This window comes from Acipenser ruthenus, chromosome 5, assembly GCF_902713425.1.
Source record: "Acipenser ruthenus chromosome 5, fAciRut3.2 maternal haplotype, whole genome shotgun sequence".
Lineage (NCBI taxonomy): Eukaryota > Metazoa > Chordata > Actinopteri > Acipenseriformes > Acipenseridae > Acipenser > Acipenser ruthenus.
The window spans coordinates 66,696,658-66,724,503 of record NC_081193.1 but is presented as its reverse complement, the minus strand read 5'-3'; the positions used below and the strand labels follow the sequence as shown (position 1 = coordinate 66,724,503).

Genomic DNA, 27,846 nt, shown 5'->3' with positions numbered 1-27,846 from the left:
TTTGCACAATTGGTCCTGAGCACCTTTGCAAGCAAATAGGAAAAAGGATTTGGACTGCTCTCTTATCTATAAGTGGCTACTTCCTCAACAGGCTTAAATAGTAAGTAGCAGGGTCCCAAAAAATATAACATTGTATGTCCCCACGTGTTGCTACAACTGTTTAAATAATGTACCTGTATTTTTTCTTTTCATTGTTAACATCCTGACAACTTTTTACACTGTTTCAAAGCTTTTTTTCAAAATGGCCACTCTAGTGCACTGGGGTTTGAGATCTGTCCTCTAAAATCACTGCAGGAAGAGCCGTGCTCTGGATTTTCAGTTCCGTACCACATCATGGATTGTTATTGCTGTGTTACTGGTTGACAACTGAGTCAATAATCCTTACACTATCAGTGCACTAGAGTGGCCATTTTGAAAAGAGCTTTGAAACAGACTTTAAAGTTTTAGTGCAAAAAGTTGTCAGGATGTTAACAATGAAAATAAATTACAGGTACGTTATTTAAACAATTGTATCAACATGTGGGGATGTGTACCGCTATTTTTTTCGGAACCCCACTACTTAACTCTTTATGGCATGCTATCTGGAGAAAAAAGAGAAGTTCTGATTTATACTGTCTGTGCTATACCTGCTCTATGGGGCAAATAAAGAGCATTCAGTTCAGTACTGGCAATTCATGAACACCAAAAAGCCCAGAATTATGTTGGAAGAAATCATTTAAATAAATAAATAAATAAATAAAGAAAGAAAGAAAGGACATTTGGCTGGGAAATCGAGTGTTCTAGTAAAGAAGCACGTGGGAAAAGAAAAGATTAAAATACACAATGGAAAAAAGGAAAAACAAGGAAATATGCAGGATCTAGGAAATGACATTGGTAAAATTTGGTAAGAATGGAAATCAAGAGAGCAAGCTGTTACTGCAATACATGACAGAGTAAATATAATATAGATAGACACATTTACAGACAAGATATTGTGGGACAAAAACCCATACGAAAAGCCAACTGGAAAATGAAACAGCAATGTTACTGTTTGGTCTCGTGACCAATATCAGACAGGTTGCTAAATAAAGGAAATGAGCCAGTGAGAGAAGATAAAGTTGTAAGAACGCAGGAGTGTGGTAAAAGATCACGTCAGACTAAAATAAGGAAATTGAAATTGTGATTGGGGAGGGTGAGAGAGGTGTCGAAGGAGCAGTAAAAGAAGAGATGGGAAGGACGGAGGTAGTGATTGATTTTTTTTTTTTTAAATAGTTTTAGCAGTGCCACCCTTCTTGACTTACTCTTCACCCCCTTTTTCCCCTTGCGTTCCTTTTTGTACTGCTCCTTGAGTTTGGTTATTAAACCTTGATCCACATCCCAGCCTTCAGGTATGGGACACTGGTCATCCTTCTCTAAACAGGGAGACAAATCAAAAGCAGCCTTTTCAGTACACATCCTCCTTTCAAATTATGAGGGTTTAGAGAGAGAATGCCACTTATTCCCACATGTCCGCATGTGTAACCAAACCCATTTCATTTTCTGTGGTACCAATTAGGACTTTAATTTCAGGGTTGAAAAACCGAGTATCAGTCAACTACAGTTTTCAAGTTTTTGTTTTTTTTGTGAGCCCAGACACTATGCAGAATTTTCTTGAAGACAGTAGAAAATTACACCTGTGAAATGTTTGTTATGCAAATAGAACCTGACACATTTTCTGTAATATATAAATGCTCCATCTTCCTGTTGCAAGTAAGTTTCAGAAATATATCTGGCTGACAGAGGGTTCATAGTGATAGTAGGAGCGAGGTTGACAGGTACTTATGTATCCAAAACTAAACCACATTTTTCATGATGATAAGGTTATAGCCTGTAGAGTTTTTCATGATGAGTTCTTATGATTGGTATCAATAATGAACATTCCAGTCTGTACATTATCTGTGATCTGAGTAAAACAAGTGAAGGACCCTCAATCCCAATCTAAGTTCAAATCAGCAATAATATAAACCTGAGTGGTCTTTATTGCTTAAAGGAGAGACTACCAAAATCTATTCTCGTATTTCTTAGCGAGATAAACCACAAGTCAAGTGCAACATACAAAAAAAAAAAAACACTGTTACTTCCTAATACCTAATCTCTTCTTGTTTAGCAGGACCCACGGTTTGACTGCAAATAAACCATTTGATCAAAAATGTACCTATACAGCACTGGAAACAGCAGCAGCTTTTAATCTATTGTGCTGTACTTCGAAATATCCTCCTCATATCCTTAATTATGTACAAAAACAACAAAGAACCAAAAGAAAAGAGTGCTATCGATAGTGAAAATGAAGAAAATCTAGATGTGTTGTGCAGCAGTATTCTAAAATATAGTTCACATTGTAGACAAACAGCAGTAATCATCGCCTCTAATTACTTATAGTCATCACCTAACTGACATTATTAGAATGATTGATTAAATAATCAAGTGGAAAAATGCAGGTAGTATATATTGACACCTTAGTTGATGCCACAAATCCTATAGCATTTTCTTTGGTTTATTCAGCCGATAGCTCTTTACTATTCTATAACAAACTTATGCAGGAGTTTCCTACAAAGGAATGGTTCAACTTGAAGGCCATTCTGTACATGGTCTACTGATCAGGTTAAACCTTCTGGTGAGCAAACATCCGATAAGGTTCACCTCGTCAGACATGACCTGACTTACCCAATCAAGTATCTCTTGGAGAAATTAATGCAGAATAATGCTGAATGGATGTTCACTCTTGTTTTGTATTTGAATGCAGATTTATTTTTATCAGGCTTTCAGTTTTTGTATAAAAATGCTTCCTGGGACTGAATCACCAGAAACGAGGACGCAATTAATAAAGTATCTTTCAATTTAAAAAAAAAAAAAAGGAAATAAACATTAACCGGAGCATAACTGCGAAATTGAGGCATATGCAATTTCTTAGAATTGGGTTAAAGAATACAAAAATATTTGTCTAAACCATTTTAGTTGGAGTTGGCTCATTTTTAATTGCTATAGAAAAGCAACTTGCAACTCACAGGACTTGCCCTTTTGTCCCAGCTTTGGAAATAAATGGTTTTGTCACTAGTGATGGAATAGGGCAGAAAATAAATCTGCAAAAGAACGAGTGAAGCTGGCTGAACATTTCCATTAAAAACTATTTTAAACAGAAATAATTAGGGGGTATAATGTTGAACTTTATTCTATTAAATCGAAGTTAATGATAAACGTTTTGTAACAACCAAATGCCAGAGAAAAGGGCATGTACGGCATAATTTGGGGGTTGGAGGGTTTTAACTTCAGGGGTCTGTGCCTAAAAACAGTAGCTCAGATGTCAATCATTTACATAGGTATAAAGATACAGTAATTTGACAGTTATGTATTAAGACAAGATGCTTTTGTACAAGGTTAAATAGTACTGGATCTTAGCTATCCCATACCCCATTCTGTCCCATCTCCTGAGCTTCTCGATTCTCCAGACCCTTCCGCTTCATCTGTGGTCACCAAGAAATCAAACTCCTTCAGGGCCTCTTCTGTGTCGTGATCATCGCTGGCTTCTGATGACAGCGACTGGGATGGCGAAGCAGATGAGGACACCTTCCTTCTTACAATCTGTCAGCCAAAGAGCAAGGATTTCATTGTGAAAATAAGAAAACAGAATTGAGAGGAGAAAAGTCAACTAAAAAAAAATATACTAGAATCCTAGAAACTTCAAGACGTAGTTTTTTTTGCAGTTTCTACCTTTCTAGTGATGCTTAGAAAACTTGTAGTGGGTTTTGGTGCTGGCAGTTTGTTTTAAATTGTGTTATAATGATGAAACTGATTAACCCTTTGCGGTCCTACATTACAATTTTTCCTTTCCGGTCCAAAGTCGGACCCTGTCAGACATCATCAAAAAGACGTCAAGCACAGGTCCCTAGTCGTTTTTCTCCGGAAAAAGCCTACAAAAGCTTTCAATGGCCGAGTGAGGCCGATAGAAACCGAAAAAAAAAAATCTGAGTATATCTGGATATCGGATCTGAGCAATAAGCATAGTCTCTTCACCACAGACATAAACAAGTTTATTCTGCATTCAGTGCTCAAAGAACATCGGAGACATTTGCCAAGCTTCTTGAGATGTTATAGTAATAAAATAATGACTTGGATAGCATTATTGAGGAGTTTGGAGATAAAACAAGTGATCAGGAGATGATTTATCAGTATGCACTACTATGAAGAGATAAATACAGTGAACAAGGAGTGGGGCAGGGCTGGAGATGCAGTACTGAGTGTCCTGTTGATATGCAGTGCCTTTTAAACATGTTTTACTGTGAAAATTACTTTTAAACAGCCTGTGTAAAATAAACAGCTCGTATGAAAATACATTGGACCTGATGCGTCTGATAGGCGCTGAATAAATGGACCGCAAAGGGTTAATGTAATTCTGTTTTGTTTTTTTATTACATAATTATTCTTTCATTAGATTTATGCAACATTCTCCTTCCTGAGCAGGACTGCAAGTTAGGTGGACTGCAAGGTGTCAGATGAATTAAAAACAAAGAAGGGCACTGATCACAAACAATCGCAGTAGAATTTCAGGCAGGAAGTGTTAACATTTGTCTACTGCCTTCAGTTTGGAAAATATCATTAAGAAACATTCAGTGATGAGGGTTATCCTCACCTTCTGGGTTGCTTAGCAACCTATATTCCTATTTATAGTTTTATAGCACAAAGTTGGTTTAGTGGAAGGAATTATTTAAATGTATAATGTATAACTCACTTTGGCAGCTGTTCCATGTTTTCTGATGAATAAATGGTATTTCAAAGTAGCTATACTACTCTGTTATTCCTTCACTAACAAAACAAATGGTGCAACTGCAGAAAGCTGTTAACATACAAAACAAAATGTGAATGTTTCTTAAGAATGAAATCTTTAATTGCTTCTATGCCTATTTTCAAATATACCACGTACCTCTGACAATTGTTGGTATACTGATAAGGTCTCCATTTTTATTTAACTATCTGAAGGCTCTCCTGAGACACATATAATGACAAAAAATGCCTCTTTACTCACTGTTGCAGAATCTATGATGGTCTTCTCTTTCCCATCGCTGTCATCGTCTTCATCTTCATCACTAAACTCTGCAGCTGCGTTCTCCAGAAAGTTAAAGGTGTCCAAGACAGATGCAGAGTCTGTCAAATCTGGTTTCCTACAAGTGGAAAAAATAACACTCAACACAGAATACATACTGCTCTCCATTTTCTGTTACTAGGAATGTAAATACCTGTCAGACACCAAACTGGAAACGTTAGCATTGAAATAGTGAGGAACAAAGAGATAATGAAGCTATTTTATAATATTAATGAAACAATAGGCATTCTAGGCTAGTGACAGACAGACTACTTTGTTCTGAAAATATGTGGTACCTTACAAAAAGTACCACAAGTACGTCACAACGTACAAATCAAATAATGTGGGATAATGATTAAACTTTGCATGGATACTTATCTGAAGATAAAGCATTTATTAGCCATATCCAGCGCGCTCCAGATAATCTGCGTATTGGGTGTTTTACGCATTGAAAAAATATTAATTATGTATGAGTCAGCATGCCTTATAGTGCTATAGCAAGGCGATCAATAAGGAATACAGTCTCATCGTTTCATTACTGCAGTATTGCTACAGTAATACCGCATCTCTTTTACTCTTTATAAATCCTTCCAGGTTTTCCACATGGTTGATGGGTGATTTATTGACCCACTTATTAACACTGCAAAGCATAATAAAAATACAGTAAAAACAGGTCCACAAAAAACAAGGTTTATACAACTTTATTCAGATTCACCACTGTTTAGATCATGCAAACAGCCCCTTTGACTTTGATTTTGATACCCTCACTTTTTCTAAGGACTATCCATACCAAGTTTTATCACCACATATCCGGGTTCATACACTTTTTCAATCAAAATTCCATAGTTTTTCCAGACTTCCATTTGTTTTTCCCAGACTTGTGTTTTAATTAGTTTCTACTAGTTTTTCGATAGCTATCCACATAGACGGGCAGCCGCAGAGCATTATAGCTTTTTGATCCAGAGCAGAAGTTGCTCCTGGTTTTCTAAAAGTATTTGTCAGAATATAGGTGCATATCTAGCAAGAGACAATGCAGGTATGCAAAAGAGAAGGAAGATACAATCTAAGAAATGTCCAATATTTGAGAACTGCGTTGCACTATTTACAAAGAGAATATAAAAAGTTGCATATGCTGTAAGTATATGCTGTTCTAAAGATATATCCACAAATGTATAACACACAGCAGGCCTCTCCACTACACTATATTCTTATCACCGGAGACAGAAAAGAATGCTGGTGTCATTTGCCACAAGCACAAACACTATTCTTTAACATAACATATAGCTTGTACCTTTCTCTGTGGTTCAGGATAATTTACCAGGACACTCGAGACAAGGGGACACAACAGCTATAGTGTTACTGTGTTTCTGCTTCCAGAAGGCAATGGAAAACATTTAAAAATCGCTAAAAGAAACAATTAAAACAGTCAAAAAGCTACAAAAACTACTGGAAACCCTGCAATTAAAACACATACATTAGTAATAGCAAAAAATCAAACCATTAATCCATTAGTACGTTTCACAGACAAACACAGAACTATTGTTAATGCGGTGCAATGACAATTTCAACACACAATGAACTGAAATTTCTGTGGACTCCATACTAACAATGTATTTTTCTTTAATTACTAACTAAACTCCTTACTAACAAGCCAATATTTCTTGGAAGTATTTTATTTATTTATTTATTTTATTTATATATATAAATGTAGTCTTCGCCAATGGTTTTTACCCTGGAATGCCCAATTATTGTTTTTATCCCAGCTCACCGCTGCAACCCCCCGGCGACTCGGGAAACGGAGGCTGAAACATGTGTCCTCCGAAACGTGTTCCTGCCAATCTGTCATTTTTCGCACTGCGAATCCACAGCGAAGCCACCACACCTATATTGCTGGAGGACGTCACGGTCGGCAATGACATAGCCTGGATTCGAACCTGCGATCGCCAGGCTATAGGGCGCATCCGGCACTCCAGCGGAGGAATCATTTTCTGATATTCATAGCAGTGGTGCCTCACTGCTAAGGCACATTTCCTTTGGGTATTTTAATAGCTTCGATCGTATATCTCTACAGCAGATTTCCTAATACACTGACATTAGTACCAGGAATATAAATATTTTACAGCTTTAAAATCGCTCATTAATCTGATAGCTCAGTGGTCAAGGTTGCAGATTAAGAACCAATACAGTCATCTTAAATTGCAATGCAGCTTTGATAGCAAAAGTGGTTGTAGAGATTATAATAACATAATGTGCAATATGATATAATAATTAGACAGATAACTTTAAGAGAGGAAGTAGCTTCAAATGTCATTTGATTGTTTTTTGACATTCACATACTATTGTATGATGTTTGCAATCACTCTGCTATATGTGGTTCTGGGATCTGTTGCTCCGATATGGAACTATGTAACAGTCGGGCTCGAAACACAGTGGCCAATCTACACTTAGTTCACAATACTGAAATAAAAGATTATTGAGAACAGTCTTAACCAAACCCACCGACAGTAAAACAAGGCTCGGATCCAGTTCCCACAATCTACCCTTTATTACACACCAGTGCATGGAAAAGTGCAATTTTAGAAAAGAGGGGTATGAGAGAAGATAAAGGTAAGATAAACACATAAGGGCTGATGGGCCTTTTAAAAAGTCCCATCAGCCCTTATTACAAAAAGTATATTGAAACGACAAAAAATACAAATGGCACAAAATAATCCAAAAAAATATCCACAATCGCAATCCAGCACGAAAACGAATAAAAAGGTTCAGTCACACTCAGTCCATGGCCTTTTCGTAGCTGATTCGATCTTTTTTCAACTTCTCTGCATCATGCAGCCTATAGAGGGTGTCCATAGACCGGGAAACAACAGGAGCTGTAGCCAGGTGACCCCATGAAGACTGGACTTCAAAAAGAAAATCTGGGTGCACTGAAGGGGACACATGAGAGGTGGTAGGCTCTTCATCAAAGATGGACTGCCTTTTCTCACCTTCTGTAGGCCAGGGCACTTGCAAGACCGCAGTGGCCCTCTTGATCAGTGGTAGAAGCTCTGCCAACAAGGGAGAGCTTTAACGCAGGAGATGTGTTGTCTGACGTCCTCAGCGGGAACGCCAGCTTCTGCTTGCCCTCCTCCTCAGAGGCAGCGAGGGAGAGCATGTCATTCTGTTGCCAATCTGTGTTCGTAGCCCCCTGGGACGCCAAGGGGACAGGCGGCGGTGAACGTTCATGCAGTAACTCTGCGAGCACCGTACCTTGGTGGGAGACTGCTGCCCAGAGCTTCTCCACCTGCTCCGAGTACGACGGTGGCAGAGGAGGATGAGGAAGACCATGAAGACGGCTCCCTGCGTGGGCTACTTTCTCGGGTGCGTCATCCACTCTCCCTTGGTACAGAGCCACAGGGTGAGGATGCAGCCACCTCTCTACCAGTATTCAGTATTGCTTGAGTATTTTTATTCAGACATCCCAGCGTTGTTGCAGCAGGGAACATTGATATGGATGTAAACTCAGGATGAACTAGAGGTCAGAAGGCAATCTCAGCGTTTAGCACTGCCGACAATCATTTGTCATGTGTTGCCTATTTTCTCCCCTATCTGATTCTGCCTCTCTCAGACTGTCAAAGAGATGCCAGGTTTGTGGGTTAGAACAGGTCAGATAGAGAGGTTGCTATTGCTTAGATTTAATCATGCACTTGCAAATCCACTAGTCTGTGTTGCATGCAATTTGAAATCCACGTCAAAAAATGTAATGGATCCTCTTGTTCTATTCAGTTATTATAAACATCATAACCATTTCTTAGGGCGGACAACTCAAGATGATCCCAGAGCTAGGGTATAATTTTTTTTTTAGAAACTATACTTTGCTTATTATATATCGCATATTTAATTGATACAATTACTGCATCCATCTTATTCAAGTGTAGTGATGCTATTATTATTATTATTATTATTTAAAAAAAAAAAAAAACTTGCATAAAAAACCTTGTATTCTTATTTCTGGATTCATATTGTTGGTCCCTGAGACCTGTGCTGACTGTCTGGCGCATGCATGGTTCTGCAGGAAGAGGGCAGCAGCCACGTAAGATCTGCCTGTCAGTCATGGCGATGTCACGGAGAGGTAGGGAAGAGGGTGTGTTGGCTTTCCCTCTCTCTGAGTGGCTGAGAGGCGGGCCTTGGGGGATTGCTCGGCCCATAAGTACTGCGCTTGGCTATGCATTCGGGTGGCCTAACAGGGGATACCCCGTGACGCTGGCGGAAGATGCTAGTGTAAATAAAGGCCAGGCAGGAACGCCAGCAGTTGAAGAGAGGACGAAACAGGCAAGCACGGCTGAGGAAGACAGCCCGCCTTAAACAAATAAAACAAGAATTAAAATAAATTATTACGTACCCGAGGGGACATGTGTAGATATACAGGGAACTGGCCACCCCAGTGTATAGAGAACAGTCAAGCGTAGGACGGAGACCCAAGCTGACCGGTATAGCAGCAGTGGGGGCACTGCGTAAGCAGCACTTTTGTTATTATTATATGTTTAGATTATTATTTTAAGGGCACCTGTGAGGGCGCCTGTGTATACCCATGTTGGTAACCCTGTTTTCTTGATTACCAGGTCACAGACAACAGTGCCCTCTGCGGGCCAAAATAAATAAAAAAAAAGGAAATAAATAAAACTGGGCACCTGTGTGGTGTTCTCAAATACCGTCTTCTGTCTCCCGTGTCAGTGAATACCCTCACCCTTCCAGTCCCTCTTTATAATTTTATATTTATTTACACGGAACTACATAGAAAAAATGTTTTTTTAAATGGTTTGAACCAACAGCTAAATCACAATGGAGTCAGTTTATTACTTTCCTTACTTACTCCTTCAAATTGAGAAATCTGGTAGAATTTTGTGTTTTTGAGTGTGAGTTAAGTGTACCATAACCACAATTTATGTCCATTTGCTTCAAATCGTCAGAAATTCGGGAATAAACATTCTCATTTCTGGACGCACAACTCTAGATCTTCCTGAAGTATAGGAGGTTGGGTGGTGACTTTGCAGCTGATGCATAGTTCACACACTCTAGTCTCTGTAAGTCGCCTTGGATAAAGGCATCTGCTAAATAAACAAATAATAATAATAATAATAATAATAATAATAATAATAATAATAATAATAATAATAATAATAATAATAATAATAATAATAATAATAATTAATTAATATCCTCCTTAATACATTTGGTTAGGTAAGCACTTCTATAGGGCATGAACTGTTTATTGTGAAGAGAACAACAAAAACCTTTGAGTCATCATACCCAAATTAAAAATGAATATTGGTAGTCTTTACTTAGCTATACACGCAATGACAGTCCAGTTTGTTTGTTTTCAGGAGATAATGCTGCTCGCTTCTTATTTACAATCTGACCCGAAAGAGAGAAAAGTAATTTGCATGGCACCGGTGTAGCTGGTGTTCACATTTTAAAAATACATTAATAGTGTAATAAAGTAATAAACCGCTGAAGCATGAGCATATCAATTTAGAAAAATACTCTCCAAACTAATCCAATTATTTTTCTGCTACGTGTTTGTAGTGTCAAATAAAGACAAGGTGACAGCAAAAATCAGCAGAAGGGCCTGCTGTTTAGATCCTTGAAGAGAAATGAGGAGCCCATAGTTTAAGAGTAGGGCGTAAAGTTCAGAGTCCCATTTCTAGTTTTGTTATAGTTCGTTGCATTACCATTATGTCTACCGCTTATTGTTCTAACATTTTTTTTATTTTACTTAGCTCCTGCTCATTTATATTCATCAAAAAAATCTATTTGTTTAAAAACATTAATTGGGGTAATGTGAACCTGATGAAGACACGTTGGGTGTCGAAATGCGTTGTTTGTTTGTCTGTTTTACGACCATGTTTTTAAACAAATAAATAATATTTATTGAATGTACTTATTTTAACTAGCAACATTATATTTATGTTCAAATGCCATATTTAATTATTAATACGTTGATAAAAAGTGGGAACAAATGGAATTGGCCATTTTTGAAAAATTTAATTTGGTATTCCCAAGAATGGAACAATTCTATCTCAGAGGATGATTCAAAATCTGAGGCAGAGCCACAATAAAAGTCTTGTTTAAGTAAATTGTAAAATTGTTGAGATACTTGTGTTGGAATATTGTTTCAAAATTGTATAATGCAACACAAATATATTAAAAGCGTTAAAGCGTGGCCAAAGGTTTCTCACTGATAATTTACCCTTTCTCAGTCAAAATGGCAAGTTTCCCACTATCTTAAAATCTTAGAGGGAACGCTGTTGTTGAACATCCCTAATTTATTTATATAGATAGATAGATAGATAGATAGATAGATAGATAGATAGATAGATAGATAGAGAGGGAGAAAGGGAGAGGGAGAGAGAACGGATGTGTCTACCACTCACCGTTGCACTGACGCACAGTACTGTCATGCGCTGTCCGATTAATCACAGTGCTGGTTGTACTAACGAGATAAAAAAAACAGGATCGGAACCGGGATCACTGGAGCCGGATCATGCAAAGGTGTTTTACTAAGCGGATCTGGATATGGCTCCACTGATCTGTAATCTTGATCCGATCCTGGAGCTGCATGCGCCATAACTTGGGAAACTAACCAATGAGAAGCGAACATAACTGCTGCATAGTTTAAGGACCCCGGCTGTCAAATTTGTATACAGATCACAGTAATGTTACAAAGAAATGGCAAACGGACAGAATTGCATTAATTAAAAAATGTAAATCTAGGTTAATGTATCCGATACAATATTTTACGTCAACAAGAAAACTTTACATTTTTGAACGCAGTAGCACAGTACTTTAACTTTTCCTATTAAACTGAAATAATAAAAACTTAAAACGGTACAGCAAAACAACTTTTGTGCTTTTTAAATCTCTCTCTCTCTATATACAGACGTGCTCAAATTTGTTGGTACCCTTACAGCTCATTGAAATAATGCTTCATTCCTCCTGAAAAGTGATGAAATTAAAAGCTGTTTTATCATGTATACTTGCATGCCTTTGGTATGTCATAGAATAAAGCAAAGAAGCTGTGAAAAGAGATGAATTATTGCTTATTCTCCAAAGATATTCTAAAAACGGCCTGGACACATTTGTTGGTACCCCTTAGAAAAGATAATAAATAATTGGATTATAGTGATATTTCAAACTAATTAGTTTCTTTAATTAGTATCACACATGTCTCCAATCTTGTAATCAGTCATTCAGCCTATTTAAATGGAGAAAAGTAGTCACTGTGCTGTTTGGTATCATTGTGTGCACCACACTGAACATGGACCAGAGAAAGCAAAGGAGAGAGTTGTCTGAGGAGCTCAGAAAGAAAATAATAGACAAGCATGGTAAAGGTAAAGGCTACAAGACCATCTCCAAGCAGCTTGATGTTCCTGTGACAACAGTTGCAAATATTATTAAGAAGTTTAAGGTCCATGAAACTGTAGCCAACCTCCCTGGGCGTGGCCGCAAGAGGAAAATCGACCCCAGAGTGAACAGAAGGATAGTGCGAATGGTAGAAAAAGAACCAAGGATAACTGCCAAAGAGATACAAGCTGAACTCCAAGGTGAAGGTACGTCAGTTTCTGATCGCACCATCCGTCGCTTTTTGAGCGAAAGTGGGCTCCATGGAAGAAGACCCAGGAAGACTCCACTTTTGAAAGAAAAACATAAAAAAAGCCAGACTAGAATTTGCTAAAATGCATATTGACAAGCCACAATCCTTCTGGGAGAATGTCCTTTGGACAGATGAGTCAAAACTGGAGCTTTTTGATAAGTCACATCAGCTGTATGTTCACAGATGAAAAAATGAAGCTTTCAAAGAAAAGAACACCATACCTACAGTAAAACATGGAGGAGGCTCGGTTATGTTTTGGGGCTGCTTTGCTGCGCCTGTCACAGGGTGCCTTGAATCTGTGCAGGACACAATGAAATCTCAAGACTATCAAGGCATTCTGGAGCGAAACGTATTGCCCAGTGTCAGAAAACTCTGTCTCAGTCGCAGGTCATGGGTCCTCCAACAGGATAATGACCCAAAACACACAGCTAAAAGCACCCAAGAATGGATAAGAACAAAACATTGGACTATTCTGAAGTGGCCTTCTATGAGTCCTGATCTGAATCCTATCGAACATCTATGGAAAGAGCTGAAACATGCAGTCTGGAGAAGGCACCCATCAAACCTGAGACAGCTGGAGCAGTTTGCTCAGGAAGAGTGGGCCAAACTACCTGTTAACAGGTGCAGAAGTCTCATTGAGAGCTAAAGAAAACGTTTGATTGCAGTGATTGCCTCTAAAGGTTGTGCAACAAAATATTAGGTTAGGGGTCCCATCATTTTTGTCCATGCCATTTTCATTTGTTTTATTATTTACAATATTATGTTGAATAAAAAATCAAAAGCAAAGTCTGATTTCTATTAAATATGGAATAAACAATGGTGGATGCCAATTACTTTTGTCAGTTTCAAGTTATTTCAGAGAAAATTGTGCATTCTTTGTTTTTTGTGGAGGGGTACCAACAAATTTGAGCACGTCTGTATATATATATATATATATATACACACACAAAAAAAAACAATGTTACCTTGTGCAAATAAATAGACATCAAAAAAATTTAATAATTTACCAAGCACGCTTTACATAATTATTACACCAAATTAATCACGATATATTTCTCATCTAAAATTATTGGGTGTTTAAATACATCGCACAGACGACTCTTCATCTCGATTTGTATTTCATTACTGAAAGTTTATCAATTTTCCAAAAACTTGTCATGTTTTACTAAACATTTTTAAACTTACACATAAACAATTACCATAACAGACATTATCGTAATATAATGCCTATAACAATATATTCCTAATAAAGTTGAGTTCTTACCTGTAAACCAGGAACACGTTTAAAGTTTGGAACTGTCTGTAGTCTGTAAACAGTTAGCTGTTCATTAAAATCAGTAAAAGGATCATTTAATTTGTCAACACCTAATACATACCGGTTAGTAATTGTTATGCACATCTCTGTGATTTATTTGTGTATTAGGGGCAACTGAATGAAATAATTCCAGTATATATTTTTGCTGACCAAAAAAAAAAAAAAAAATTAAAGCTTTCAAAAAATATGAAGTTAATTATTTATTTAGAATTGGTACTTTTTTGACGCGTAGGTATTTGGTTCGTTTAGCAATGTGTGTTTAAATTGTATCAAACTGGTGTTTTTATTTTGTGTTTTTTTTAATGAACATTAATATTACAATAAGGCCTAATCTGCAGTAGGATGTGATGCAAACATGTACTGTGCACACAAAAAATACGGGGATGTCCTGTTTTATCCTGTTTCAGTTTACTATATATAATCACCCAGTGCATTTATTTATGTATTTAAAGCAAAAGAAAGGATTGTGCACGCTAAAAGCAGTAAACCTAATTTTGTCAATCATGCGACACATGCTCTCGTCTTAATTTCTCCATTTTAAAACATTCGATCAAGCTCTGATCCGACTCAATCAGATTTTGAGCCAAAACTGAGCTCAGGATCAGCGCTGATCTATTTAGTACAACCCAACACATCACTGGAGCAGGATCAGCTCCCAGAACAACCGGCTCAAGAAACAGGTGCAGTCCTCTCACTCTATCCCTTCAGTTAGTTGTTTTCTAAGTAAAGTACTTTATTTCATCATTAGTCAAGTAAAGGTGGGTCGCAATTTTTTTTTTACATTTAAGGGTGGTTTGTCAGGTGGAAAAGGTTGAAAACCACTGCTCTAGAGGAAAATATACTTGAACCTTGACCCATTCGACTCCTCGAGACCATCACTTTCAATTCAAACACAAAATGTCTGGTTTTCAACCACTCGACAACACCCACAGTACAGAAATGTTCATTAATCATCAACAAAATGAGAATATGATAAAAAATAATGATGTAAAGCTGGTACATCTCCAGAAACTGGAGAAGAACGGGAAATGAAAACAAGGTAAAGGCAATCATCCAAATAAAGCTGAAGCACTAACGGATAACGACATAGAACATCTGTAAAGCACTGAAACACTCAGTTTAAAAAAACCCAACTGTACTGCTGAACTTCGTCTTCTTTAATATTAGCATCACAAGGGTATCCATGTATTATAAAAAATAATAGCTGGGCCTCTTCAGTGAGTTACAGGAAAACAATTCCATCTCGGGTTTCTGTGACAGTTTATAAATTACTCGACCTTCGGTCTCATAATTTATGATGTCACAGAAACCCTAGATGGAATTATTTTCCTGTACCTCACTGAAGCCCATCTATTATATACAGTGTGTATGTATATGTATATATATATATATATATGTATATATATATATATATATATATAGACACACACCACCCACTCGATATATCGCGGGTGTCAGGGTCCAATACAAATCCGCTATATATCGAGGGCTGCGATATAGCGAGAGACCCATAGAAAAACAAATAGGCTAATAACAAATACTGTACAACCACTCCCTTGTTTTATCAGGGGTCAGGGTCCAATATGAATCCTCTACGCAACCCGCTTTTCCTCATTTTTCATATAAAAAGCAGCACACTATTTTAATTCGTACTGCAGAGGGTAATTGCTTCTTATCAGCTTTAGTCTCCAATTAATTTCATGAATCTTCCTCTCCTTTCTCAAATGCCCAAACCCACTGCATTGAAAGAATCCATTCAAAGCATAGAAGGCTTGTTGCTACGGAGCTGACGTCACTGTCATGTGACTTTTGCTAGTGCATTGCTTAAAAAAACGCTTCAGCAAGTAGATATTTAATTTGCTTTGTGTTATTGTGGAATGCGTGTGTATATGAGAACAGTACGATATTAATGCTTTGTTTTTAATTGTTCTGTATATTTTTGTTTGTGGTGTGCAGTACAAAATAAAACTAACAGTAATTCTAAGTGAAATTGTCTATGTATAGTGCAGATAAGGCATGCACAGTTAGACTGTAAAAATGGGGAGCCAACTCCAGGAAAACACACTTCTAAGCAAACAGTTTTATTGTAAGCTCTTTCTAGCACTTCACAAATATATAAATTCTGCATACAAAAATGACAATAGCGTGGGATACATGCTTACCCAATCATTATGGTTTCCTTTAAGGAAGGCTCTGTGCCGTTCAACATGGGCTCAGGGTTATTGTCCGAAGGTCTCTCTACAGCGTCACCAGCCAAACCCAGCAGAGCTTTCACTCGCTGAGACTTCACATCCAGGATTGTGTCCGTGTAGCCAACCTCCTGCAGGTACCTGCAAACACAAAGCAACCTAGCATTAAAAAAGGCTGCCAGTGAACCATCTGCTTTCCAGATAAGCTGCCATAGCAGTGTTCAAGCGCTGTGCCACTTTCACCAAAGTAATATTGACATGGCACACAGAAACTACAGCAAACCAAACTAGCTTTTCCCATTTATTCATGTGCTGTGAAAAACATCTCATTCTTCATCTGAGTTGTACAGGTAACAAGTTTATTCCTAGGTAACATATTTCACAATCTCTTCTCTCTAACACGCACACAATTTCAGTCATACATTTCCACATATGAAGATGAAAGTTTTGGGACAATCGTGTATTTTGAATATGCAGTAAAATAGCAGAAAACGTAGCTGCAGCAACATCTTTGAAGAATTGCCTTATGTCTGCTGTAACACATTATCTTTACTCCGAGACACCTAAATTAGGTGAAGATTTTTTTTGGCACTTGACTGCATTAACCAAAAGCAAGTTAGTTCCCTCCGTGCTCTTTTGTTGCACAAGAAATCAAATCGAGCCTCCAGAAGCTTTGTTACCTTCAATTAGTAAATTATTACGCAAGGAAAATACACTGATCCCACATTTTTCTCTGTAGTTGGAAATGTACATTTACAGGTAATGATCGTGCTGCTTTGGTGATCTAGGATCTTGCTCCAGCCATAACAATGTAACTGAACCTGCTTCCTGGACTGGATCAGACTTGGAGTATAGTACAGTCCCACTGTGCTACAGTAGATGTTACAAGAACATATTTCAGATCTGTACAGCATTTTTTTTTGTTTTGTTTTTTTGTTAGGTGTTTAATGGTCACCAACTATGCTACCCAGCTCCTGGTCCAGGCCCTGGTACTCTCCCGCCTAGACTACTGCAACTCCCTCCTGGCTGGCCTCTCTGCGTCCGCCACCCGTCTGCTCCAGCTCATCCAGAACTCTGCTGCCCGCCTGGTGTTCTCTCTGCCTCGCTTCGCCCACGCTACTCCACTACTTCGCTCGCTCCACTGGCTCCCGATCACCGCTTGCATCCAGTTCAAGACTCTTGTACTAGCCTACAGATGCCTTGACCAGACTGCACCCAGCTACCTCCAGACCCTCATCTCTCCCTACACCCCCACTTGACCTCTCCGCTCCGCCTGCACTAGAAGACTGGCTCTACCTCCGCTACGCTCCCCTGCCTCCAGAGCCCGCTCCTTCTCCACCCTTGCTCCGCAGTGGTGGAATGACCTTCCTACAGATGTCAGGACTGCCCAGTCCCTGACCACATTCCGGTGCCTCCTTAAGACTCACCTCGTCAAACAGCACCTGTAGAACTCCTCTGTTTGTATCCTGGGACACTATCACCCTTCATTTAAATGTGCTTTATTTTGCTCTTATCTGCCCCCTATTTTACTGCATTTAATCCTGTACTTCAGAATACTGTAATCTGCCAAGTTTTTAACCTGTAGTACTTTGTATTTAATCACATCCTGATGTAACTATCACTATTTAATCATATCCTGATGTAACTATCACTATTACCTGCTGTATTATTGAATTGTGGTTTGTCAAACTTGTACTTTGCTTGAACAAAAGTTATTGTATTTCTTGCTCTTATTGTATTACTTGTATTGTAACGCTTGAAATGTTTTTGCTTACGATTGTAAGTCGCCCTGGATAAGGGCGTCTGCTAAGAAATAAATAATAATATAATAATAATATAGCTTAAACTGTGAAATATTGCCAAACTAAGATATTCTCTTTCTCTGCCAGGTGCTGAGAGACTGATGCATGCTTTTATAACATCTAGGATTAATTATTCCAATGCTCTTTTCTCTGGTATTTCAAGCCATGTCCTCGATTGCAGCTTGTGCAAAATGCTGCTGCAAGAGTTTTAACAAAAACAAAAAACATGAACACATTAACCCTGTGTTAGCAGCCTTACATTGGCTTCCTGTACGGTTCAGGACCGATTGATTTGCTGACCTAGTGGCTCTCTTAGATCACAGTATGAAGGTTTGCTGACCTAGCTGCTCTCTTAGATCACAGTATGAAGATTTGCTCAGTATTCCATTGAAACAGAAAGAGAAGATGGTAGAGCATTCAGCTTTCAAGCACCTAAATTGTGGAATGATCTGCCACAATTTGTAAGGGAGGCACCAGCTCTTGTTGCTTTTAAAGTCTAAAAACACATTTTTTATCATTTGGCATCTGTATTTTAAAGGGAAAATTGATCATCCCATTTTATACCTTTTTTTTATAGACAATTTACTTTTTGTCAACGCTTTTTAAAGTAAGATTAAGAACATTTTGTAATCATTTTAATGTAATTTAAAGGGGTCATTTCTTTGTGCTTTGAGGCGATTCATCACTATATAAGAAATGAAGATCGATTGACTGATTGATGATTCAAAACAATACAAATCTATCGATACTGAAGCATAAACACATTTTAGAATTGATCCACTATATTTAAACATTGATAACTACTAGGTGGGGTACAATGCCATTTGCATTACATTATTCAAATACTGTACCTTAATTTGAAACAATGAATAATAAATTAATAAGACTACATTCCAAAAAATGAAAGAAATGAAAATGAAAAAAGTCTAGCTATTTAAACAGACTTTGATGTTTAGTATTTGACTTGAAGACTTACATAATGGTCCAAATACAAGGTGCAGTACTCCTCCTTCAAATCTAAACAGAAAAGGCTTGAGTATCTTTCAAATTACACTGTTGAACATTATTACTGAATAACCTACCAAATCAAAATGGGTTCAATTCTAAATCAAACAACACTTTAGAAAATAGGAGCTACATACCTTTCTGTAATATTTAAGAACACGCATCAACCCCCTTTGTCCTAGACAGTGTCGGAGTCAGTGCGGTGCTGTGCTAGGACAGTTGCTAGACTACCATCTTGTACCAGCTTAAAAAAAGGGTTCGTTTCTCCCTGTACCAGCCTCTATAGTCACTGAGGGACTGAGTGAACTTGCACAATTACCTATTCATTCCCCTCTGTCTGCAACACAAGAATTCTTTCAATAGGCAGCTCTTGATTAAAAAATTGTCATTAACGTTACACATATGTGCTTATCCTGGTAACGAAACAAACACTTTATAGCTTGTTCCATTTCATTATTACATACAGGGGGCTCAGTTCTAGAGAATCCAAAGGTAATATTTATGTACTGAAAACAGAGCATGCATGGTTCACAACATACTGTACAAGACACAATGTGTTCAATTAAATACACAGAGCTAAAGCGTCTTCAGCGGAAAATGTTACGTCTTTGATAATTCACTTTACACTAATTAATTTTAATTACTGCAATGTGTCCTTTTTTCACAGGCATACTAAAGATATGTCATCTAGAGCTTCATTTAGCGTTTTAGTTTTGTTCTAGTTTTCAGTTTAAAAAAATGCCTTAAATGGTTAGTGGTCCTAGAACTTGATTCTGAGGTATCTATCCGCTAATACATAATGGTGTTTTGAGTAGAAGTACTGTAATCACATCTTGTGTTGTTGTTGCCGCAGCAGGGGGTGTTATCAGGCTGAATGACCTTATACTTGTGCAGGCATTTCAATCTATACCTACTATACTTCCACAGCAAGGTTAAGAAATGTAGCTGTAATATGAGAACTACATTAACATAGTAATGGTATAAAAAATACCGCATGATGTTTTCATGTTTGCATATTTCTTCATTTTGTATAATCTGAAAAAAAATCATCATATGTACAGTGTTTAACTAAATAAATCTCTCAGGAGTGAAATGAACCAATAACTACACTGAATCACAATGTGTTATTTATTTTCAGAAGTCATTTATTTATTTGCTTTTTTGCATGATGATATCTTTTTGACAACAGAATTGATTTTTGCCTTCAAATACATATTTGTTTGTACATCTGCCCCAAAATGTAAAACTGCTAATTTTGATGAAACTGGGTGCTTAGCTTCAGTTCTTGAGGATTTCATTTAGATTACTGTGACCTATTTTTGCACGAGTTCTGGCTTCTAATTGGATGGCTAATAAAGGCATCAAACTGCTTTTTGATAAAAATTTGTTGGAATTTTGCATTTACTGCAAGAAAGGATTTGATATACCATGAACGTTGGCCAAGGAATGTTAGAAAACATGAGTCCAGTGTTAGTTATGTGCTGTAGGCATTAGCCAAAACATTTGTTCGGTTTACTTCTTATACTGCTGATTTTCTTCTTTTTTAGTAATTTAAGAAAATGCACACAATGTTTTTTTCTAAAGCTAAAGTGTTACAAACATAGCTAATCTGCCCAGAAAAGAAGTCTGCCATTATGTATAAATATCACGTGTGAGGAAGCCAAACGAAGATGTACACACCATTTGGCGAACTTAAAAAAGTCTACAGCTTTACAACGATGCACAAGCTAAGACTGAACAGCACAACCCCCATAGTCTCTGCACTGTACACCAAGTACATTGGAGTTACAGCGCACTGAGAATCGTAGTTTTATGTATGGTACAGCTGTACAGTATTTTGTTTGACTATATTTTTGTAAATAAGTTTAGAATTGTTTTATTTTTGCTTTTTTGTTCTTTATATTAATACAATAAAGGTCAAGGATGAGAAATCTGGTAGAATGTTGTGTTTCTGAATGTGAGTTAAGTGTACCATACCCACAGTTTATGTCCATTTGCTTCAAATCGTCAGAAATTCGGGAATAAACATTCTCATTTCTGGACGCACAACTCCAGATCTTCCTGAAGTATAGAGGCTGTGTGGTCCAGTGGTTAAAGAAAAGGGCTTGGAACCAGGAGGTCCCCGGTTCAAATCTCACCTCAGCCACTGACTCATTGTGTGACCCTGAGCAAGTCACTTAACCTCCTTGTGCTCCATCTTTCGGGTGAGACATAATTGTAAGTGACTCTGCAGCTGATGCACAGTTCACACACCCTAGTCTCTGTAAGTCGCCTTGGATAAAAGCGTCTGCTAAATAAACAAATATAACACTTCTATCTGCCCACAGAGAAACTAGAGCCTGCACTTCCTCAGTGTCCCAAGGCTGTACTTTTCTCTCATCACACTCCATGTCTGCAATGTTGGTTGTTTTTCTTACTGGAGTGTACTGACTAATGCAACGTAATGACAAAAATCCTTAACCCCGCTCCTGGCTCGGCTTGGTTCGCAGTCGGATTCAGATGTCTTGTGAGTCCGGAGTTTCATGGTTTGGTTCTTACTCAGCTCGATAAATAGCCAGTGGAGAACCACCCGTACCTGTACCATACGGGTTGGATGTGCCAGTGGAGAAGGAGTAGTATAAGTTTGCATAGTCATGTAGGCAAAAATGGAAAAGAGGCAAAATACACACAAATAAAGAACATAAAAGATGTTAGAATTAGAAAAGTTGGTAAAAGAGGGAAATAAAATTAAAATAAGAGAAAAGCGGGGGTGGGGTGGTGGAGCGAGTTGCAGACAGTGTGACGTCTTAAAGAGTAAGTAGCAGGGTTCTGAAAAATAGCGTTACATGTCACAACGTGTTGCTACAACTGTTTAAATAACGTACCTGTAAGTTTTCTTGTCATTACTAACATACTGACAACTTTTTACACTTCTCACTTTAAAGTGTTTCAAAGCTCTTTTCAAAATGGGCACTCTAGTGCAGGGGTTTCCAACCCTGGTCCTGGAGAGCCCCTATCCAGCAGGTTTTATAGGTGTCTTAACATCATCAGTAAAGATCTGGAACACTTGTTAATCTTGACTAATTAAGCCAATAATTGGTTCAACTAAGTAACAGAGATTGGTTGAAATGAAAACCAGCAGCCACAGTAGCTCTCCAGGACCAGGGTTTGAGACCCCTGCTCTAGTACACTGGTGTTTGAGCTCCTCTAAATCAGTGGTTTTCAACCCCGGTCCTGGGGACCCACTGTGTCTGCTGGTTTTCATTTCAACTGAGCTCTCAATTACTTATTTAGACCCTTAATTGAAATAATTTGCTTAATTAGACCTTTTTAATTGTTTTCAGCTCTTAAAACAGTTGCAGAGTTCAAGTTACTTATAAAATGTTATAGCTAACTTGAACTCTACAATTGATTAAGAACTGAACACAATTAAAAAAGGTATAATTAAGCAAATTATCATATCAATTAAGGGTCTAGTTAAGTAATTGAGAGCTCAGTTGGAATGAAATCTAGCAGACACAGTGGGTCCCCAGGACCAGGGTTGAAAACCATTGCTCTAAATCACTGCAGGAAGAGCAATTAAAAAAAAATAAAAAAAAGTGCTCTGGCTTCTCTGTTCCCTACCACATCATGGATCATTACTGCTGTGTTAACTGTTTGACAGTGTGGTGAATAATCCTTACACTATCAGTGCACTAGAGTGGCCATTTTTAAAAGAGTTTTCAAATACACGTTAAAGTTAGAAGTGTAAAAAGTTGTCAGGATGTTAACAATGAAAAGAAAAATTACAGATCTGTTATTTAAACAGTTGTAGCAACATGCGGGGACATGTAACACTGTATTTTCGGAACCCTGCAACTTACTCTTTAAGTGAGGAATATTTTTGTGGTGTTATTTTGTTAGTTCCAAATGGGCTCTCTCTTATTACTTGTGCTATTGCTTGATGCTCTTGTATTTAGATCCTCTACTGTTTAGATCATTAACAGACCCCTCAAAGGGTTTTTACTTGCAGTTGTCCAAATACATTTGCGATGGGTCATTCCATTATATTTGCCTGTTTTCAGAATTCTACAAGGCTGCTCAAACTCATTTTAAAAACCCACATAGGATCAGCAAACCCCCAGGTGACTACATTTAAAAGGCCCAGCACATTTAATAGAAGGATTCCCATGCTAGCTTTCTATTTTAAACTGAATGTCTATCGCTCTATGAAGGGAATCATTTCTGGTAAGAGGAAAGCGAGAAGAGGTTGGATTTTGGACAGCTTGATGTGCTGTCAGCGACTATGCTGTGAAAAACCTTACTCATTTTATCTGATATGGCATGACACTCTCAACAGGCCATGTCAAAGCACACTAGAATCATGTCTAAAGAAATCCTTCTAATTTAATTTCAGATGACATGGCTCGTTGTCTGTGGGCCACACAAGAGCTATTACCTTACATTTTATTCGGTTGACACGTGCTGTTTGAGTGAAACAGCATACAATTCTAACCTAGTTTAAATATGTTTATTTTAATGTCAGTTCTTGGAAAGAATAAAGAAGAAAGTATATTGGTTATAAGTATATAATGTACCAAGGTCTTCAAATTAAATACACAATGTGCTCTATTTTTGTGGAGGGACATCAGTTTTGTTCAATAGCTTTTCATAACTCACTGGCTGGGTTTGAATATGACTCAAGTCTCAAATGAAATGAGTTTGGTGGTCTCTACTTTGCCCAACACACAATATGGCCCTGACGTGAATGGCATTGTGTGTTCAGTTAAGGATTAAGGTGCTTAACTCACTCTAACTATAAAACAAACAGTCATAGTAAAATGTACCGATACTAAAATAAACTAGAAGTCTTTCTTAATGTCTTCATAGACTTCTATCATAATGTTTGTCAAATAATTTTAAGTATCTTTGAGTATTACTATAGGATTGAGGTGAATCTACAGAGCTGGAAAGAGAAAGTCTCAGGGTGCCTGCTCTTCCATGTGTTGCTGTAGTCACTATCATTGTCACTTCACAAAATATTAAAAATAATAAATGTACTTGGATGTTGCCACTGTACACACTATTTTGAGTTGAAAGCTAAATATAAATATGGTATGGTAATATATGGTAATAAGCAAATTGAACAATGAATATAAAAAAACATAACACTGTAAGCATTTAATAAGATAGCTTTAGATGCCGTCATATGAAAACTTCATGAAAAGCACAACCTTCATTTTGAAAAATTCTTAGTAATCATTGTCAAATGGATGCCTGCAGGCTACGTCAATGCACAGCAGAGAACAAGTGACAGGCAGCATTGCTCACGTCAGACTGCCTGCCATACTGCCGCTTCATCAACTCACCGAGACGGCATAATATTATTTAGAAACTTGCAATATTGTCAGAGGACCAGGGTTTTTAGTTTATTTTAGCTCAGTAGCATGACTTGCAGGCAAAGGCAATACTCAGTGTGATGACTCCCTATCTTCACAGTCTTCATTTTAATTCAGGTGGCCATACAACTTCCCTGGTAATTATGAATAGAACTATGAGGTCAACCTCATATAAACCTGCAATTACCACTTTTGTACAAACAGGTCTAAAATCCAGTTTATGAGATTGCATTGTAAACAAACTTCATAAAATCTTAAATTTCCATTCATGAGTAGATACTGTAGCGTAGGAATACTGTGTAGCCATAGACAGTCGAACTGCTACAGCTGACCTGTTATCTATCAAATAAAATGCAAATATAAAGTGAGCACAGTAAGAGGCCACTTTAGTATGTCATTGTAGCAACTGTAACAGAAGTGTAAATAAATGATGTACATGCTTTAATTTAACAGTACACTTTTAAGCAAATCATTTGTTTAAAAAAAAAATGTCCTTGATATCTAGGTAATTTGTCAACAGAAGTGGATATTAAAAAAATAAAAATAATTAGAAATGGATTTCCCATTTGTGGCAGCGATCACTGAACAGTAGAGTAATATAACAATATATTGGAATCTGTGCATTTGATAGATTCTGTAACACATGTAAGCTGTGTATTTTTTTTATTATTATAATTGGTTCTGTTTTGTTCTTTGAATATAATACAATGGAAAAAAAAAAAGTTTTGTTTATTCACTTTGTGCCCACAGGGCCAGTACATCTCAATAGTGCAGAGAGACATTTACTAAGATAAAAATAATACAAATGCTTTTAAAAAGACCAAAGATTATATTGATTTTTTGGTATTACTATGCAAGGCAGCCACTAAAAGATTGTTACCTTTATTAAAAATGTGCATGGATGAATCTACCGGTTAATTAACTAATGCGCATAAATTAACCGATCAAAAATTTGTGACAGCCCTAACTTCAATAGATACTTTGGTGTGTGTGTTTTTTTTTTTTTTTCTTACTTTGTAGTTAAGTCTTTGCGCTGTTAACATGTTATTTGCTTATTTAGGGTTTTTTTGCTTAGAAAATACTAACCAGGTCTCTCAGTATACATTATAATGTAATATAAAGTGTGTGTGTGTATGTAGATATGGTTTCAACACTGACACCTGCACAGCATTTAAATGTTCACAAAAATGTACCATGAACACATCCCTAATTTATAGTTGATGAAATAAATCCATCTGGTCTTGCATTTCTATTCACTTTGTATGTCTCACAATCCAGTTTTGAAAGAAACACAGATGTTGTTTTCATTTTACAAAAAAGTATATGTAGTAGTAAGTGAAAGCTGGAGAGTGAAATTGTCCCCATCTTTTCAATACTTTCCTGCCATTAACCAACCAGCTGCTTCTCCCAATGACTGACATTTAGTACCAAACCTCTAAGCAGTTTACTATTATTACATTTTTGTCTGCAATAGACAATGTAAAAGAGTGGAGCGCTATGAAAAAAAGTGTGCCGCGTGGTAGAGCACTTACTGTCTTAATAGCTGGCGCCCCTGCTTCCATGTTAGCTGGCTGTTCTGTGGGGCTTGAACCTCATTCTCATTCCCCTCGTCTGGAAGAAAAACACAAGATTACCAGTGAGGCTAAGGCCAATAACAGCCAAGCTGAAACCAGCAGCAAAACTATGTTTCAGTAATGGTGAAAACATTAGGTTATTATCATAACCCTGGTTTCCAGAAATAGAAATGTAACCATTCCCTAATGAGTTTTTATCCTAAAGACCCTGATAACCTGAATAAGATATATCAAAGCTGCACGTCAGAGCCTGTGACACAGTTGCGCCTGCCCCAGAGGGCATGGAGAGTCAGATGGGAATAATGAGTAGATTCCTGGGAGGCTCTCCCGAACTATTGCCAAATGAGGCTCACCCCCTCTGAGTGAAGCCTCCATTCTGAGGTACGAGACTCCCCTTGAGAGGCGGTCTGCCGGCCAGTTCATCACCCCGGGCAGATGTACTGCTCGCAGTGAGATGAGGTGATCGTACTCCCAGAGCAGCAGCTTGTGGGCTGCTCGATGGAGACTGGGGGACCTGAGGCCGCCCTGATGGTTTATAGTGTTGTCTGTCTGGACAAGCACGTGTCTCCCTTGATCCTCCTGTAAAAAATTCTGCAAGACTAGAAACCAAAATATTGATATGGAGACCCTGCCATGGGGGGATTCCATATTGCTGCCATTCCACACAGCACCCCAGCCGAGTCTGGAAAATGAAACACTGCGGGATGGACTGCAAAGTCAAACCCGAAGCAGAGCTGAGCCCAGCAACTGCTAGTGAATCGGAAAAAGGTAACTTTGTTCATTGTAAAGGAGCAGGTCTGGACCTACAGTTACCACGGGAGCGATCTATAGGGACACCCACCTACAGTCCTCTTGGCTAACCCAACAGTCTGAAAACTGAGGAAGCCTACTGTTAGAGCCCTAACAGTCTTCACAATAATTCTGCAAGCAGTTTAACCCAAAGCATGCGTCTCGGTCAAACGCAGGACTGCTGAGCCCAGAAACAAAAACCATGGCTGAGTGCACAATATGCAAGTAGTAAATACTATAAGCATGTAACAATAAATCCCATTAATTAGTGTAATTACACAAGCGAATAAGCAGATATGAGTAACCTGACACTTATGTGTTCGTAGATCTCTCCCGCTCAGGTCGGATGAAAGGAAAAACGATGACGATGTTGGTGTCTGCAGTCCAGTTATGCCCTCGGGGGCGGGCACGACTGCGTCACAGACTCTGACATGCAGCTTTGATATATCTTATTCAGGTTATCAGGGTAAATAGGATAAATACCCATTAGATACTGGTTACATTTCGTACTTGATAGGGAATTGTCTAAGAGATTAATCAGTCTGCTATTTTGAATGCTACTGGAGTTTTACAGTCAGTTGGGCACTTTTCAGTGCTGAAAAAACAAGGTGGTGTGTATCTCCATAAGAAACCCTATAAAAACTGTAGCCCTGAACTGTTGAGGTAAAAGTCAAGTAAAAGTTGTGCCTAATGTCTGTAGAACACCTGTCTAAAACCTACCCTATTCAGATTACCTAAATAATGCTTGATCTACACATTGGGCAGCAGTGTGGAGTAGTGGTTAGGGCTCTGGACTCTTGACCGGAGGGTCGTGGGTTCAATCCCTGGTTGGGGACACTGCTGCTGTACCCTTGAGCAAGGTACTTTACTAGATTGCTCCAGTAAAAAACCCAGCTGTATAAATGGGTAATTGTATGTAAAAATAATGTGTAAAAAATAATGTAATTGTATGTAAAAATAATGTGATATCTTGTAACAATTGTAAGTCGCCCTGGATAAGGGCGTCTGCTAAGAAATAAATAATAATAATAATAATTGTGAATTACATTATTTATGTAAAGGACCTACCACCGTGTTGCCTATTATTTGG

General features: G+C 37.9%; 1 protein-coding gene across 1 annotated transcript in view; it reads right to left on the bottom strand.

Moving 5' to 3' along the window:
• Nucleotides 1-27,846, bottom strand: part of LOC117402908 (striatin-like) — a 114,593-nt gene that overhangs the window by 14,304 nt on the left and 72,443 nt on the right. Inside the window, exons 4-8 of the mRNA XM_059024403.1 lie at nt 25,926-26,004; nt 16,203-16,370; nt 5,039-5,174; nt 3,426-3,597; nt 1,281-1,391 (exon numbers count right to left, since the gene is read on the bottom strand). Coding sequence (XP_058880386.1) covers nt 1,281-1,391; nt 3,426-3,597; nt 5,039-5,174; nt 16,203-16,370; nt 25,926-26,004 — 666 coding nt within the window. The remainder of the gene's footprint in view (nt 1-1,280; nt 1,392-3,425; nt 3,598-5,038; nt 5,175-16,202; nt 16,371-25,925; nt 26,005-27,846) is intronic.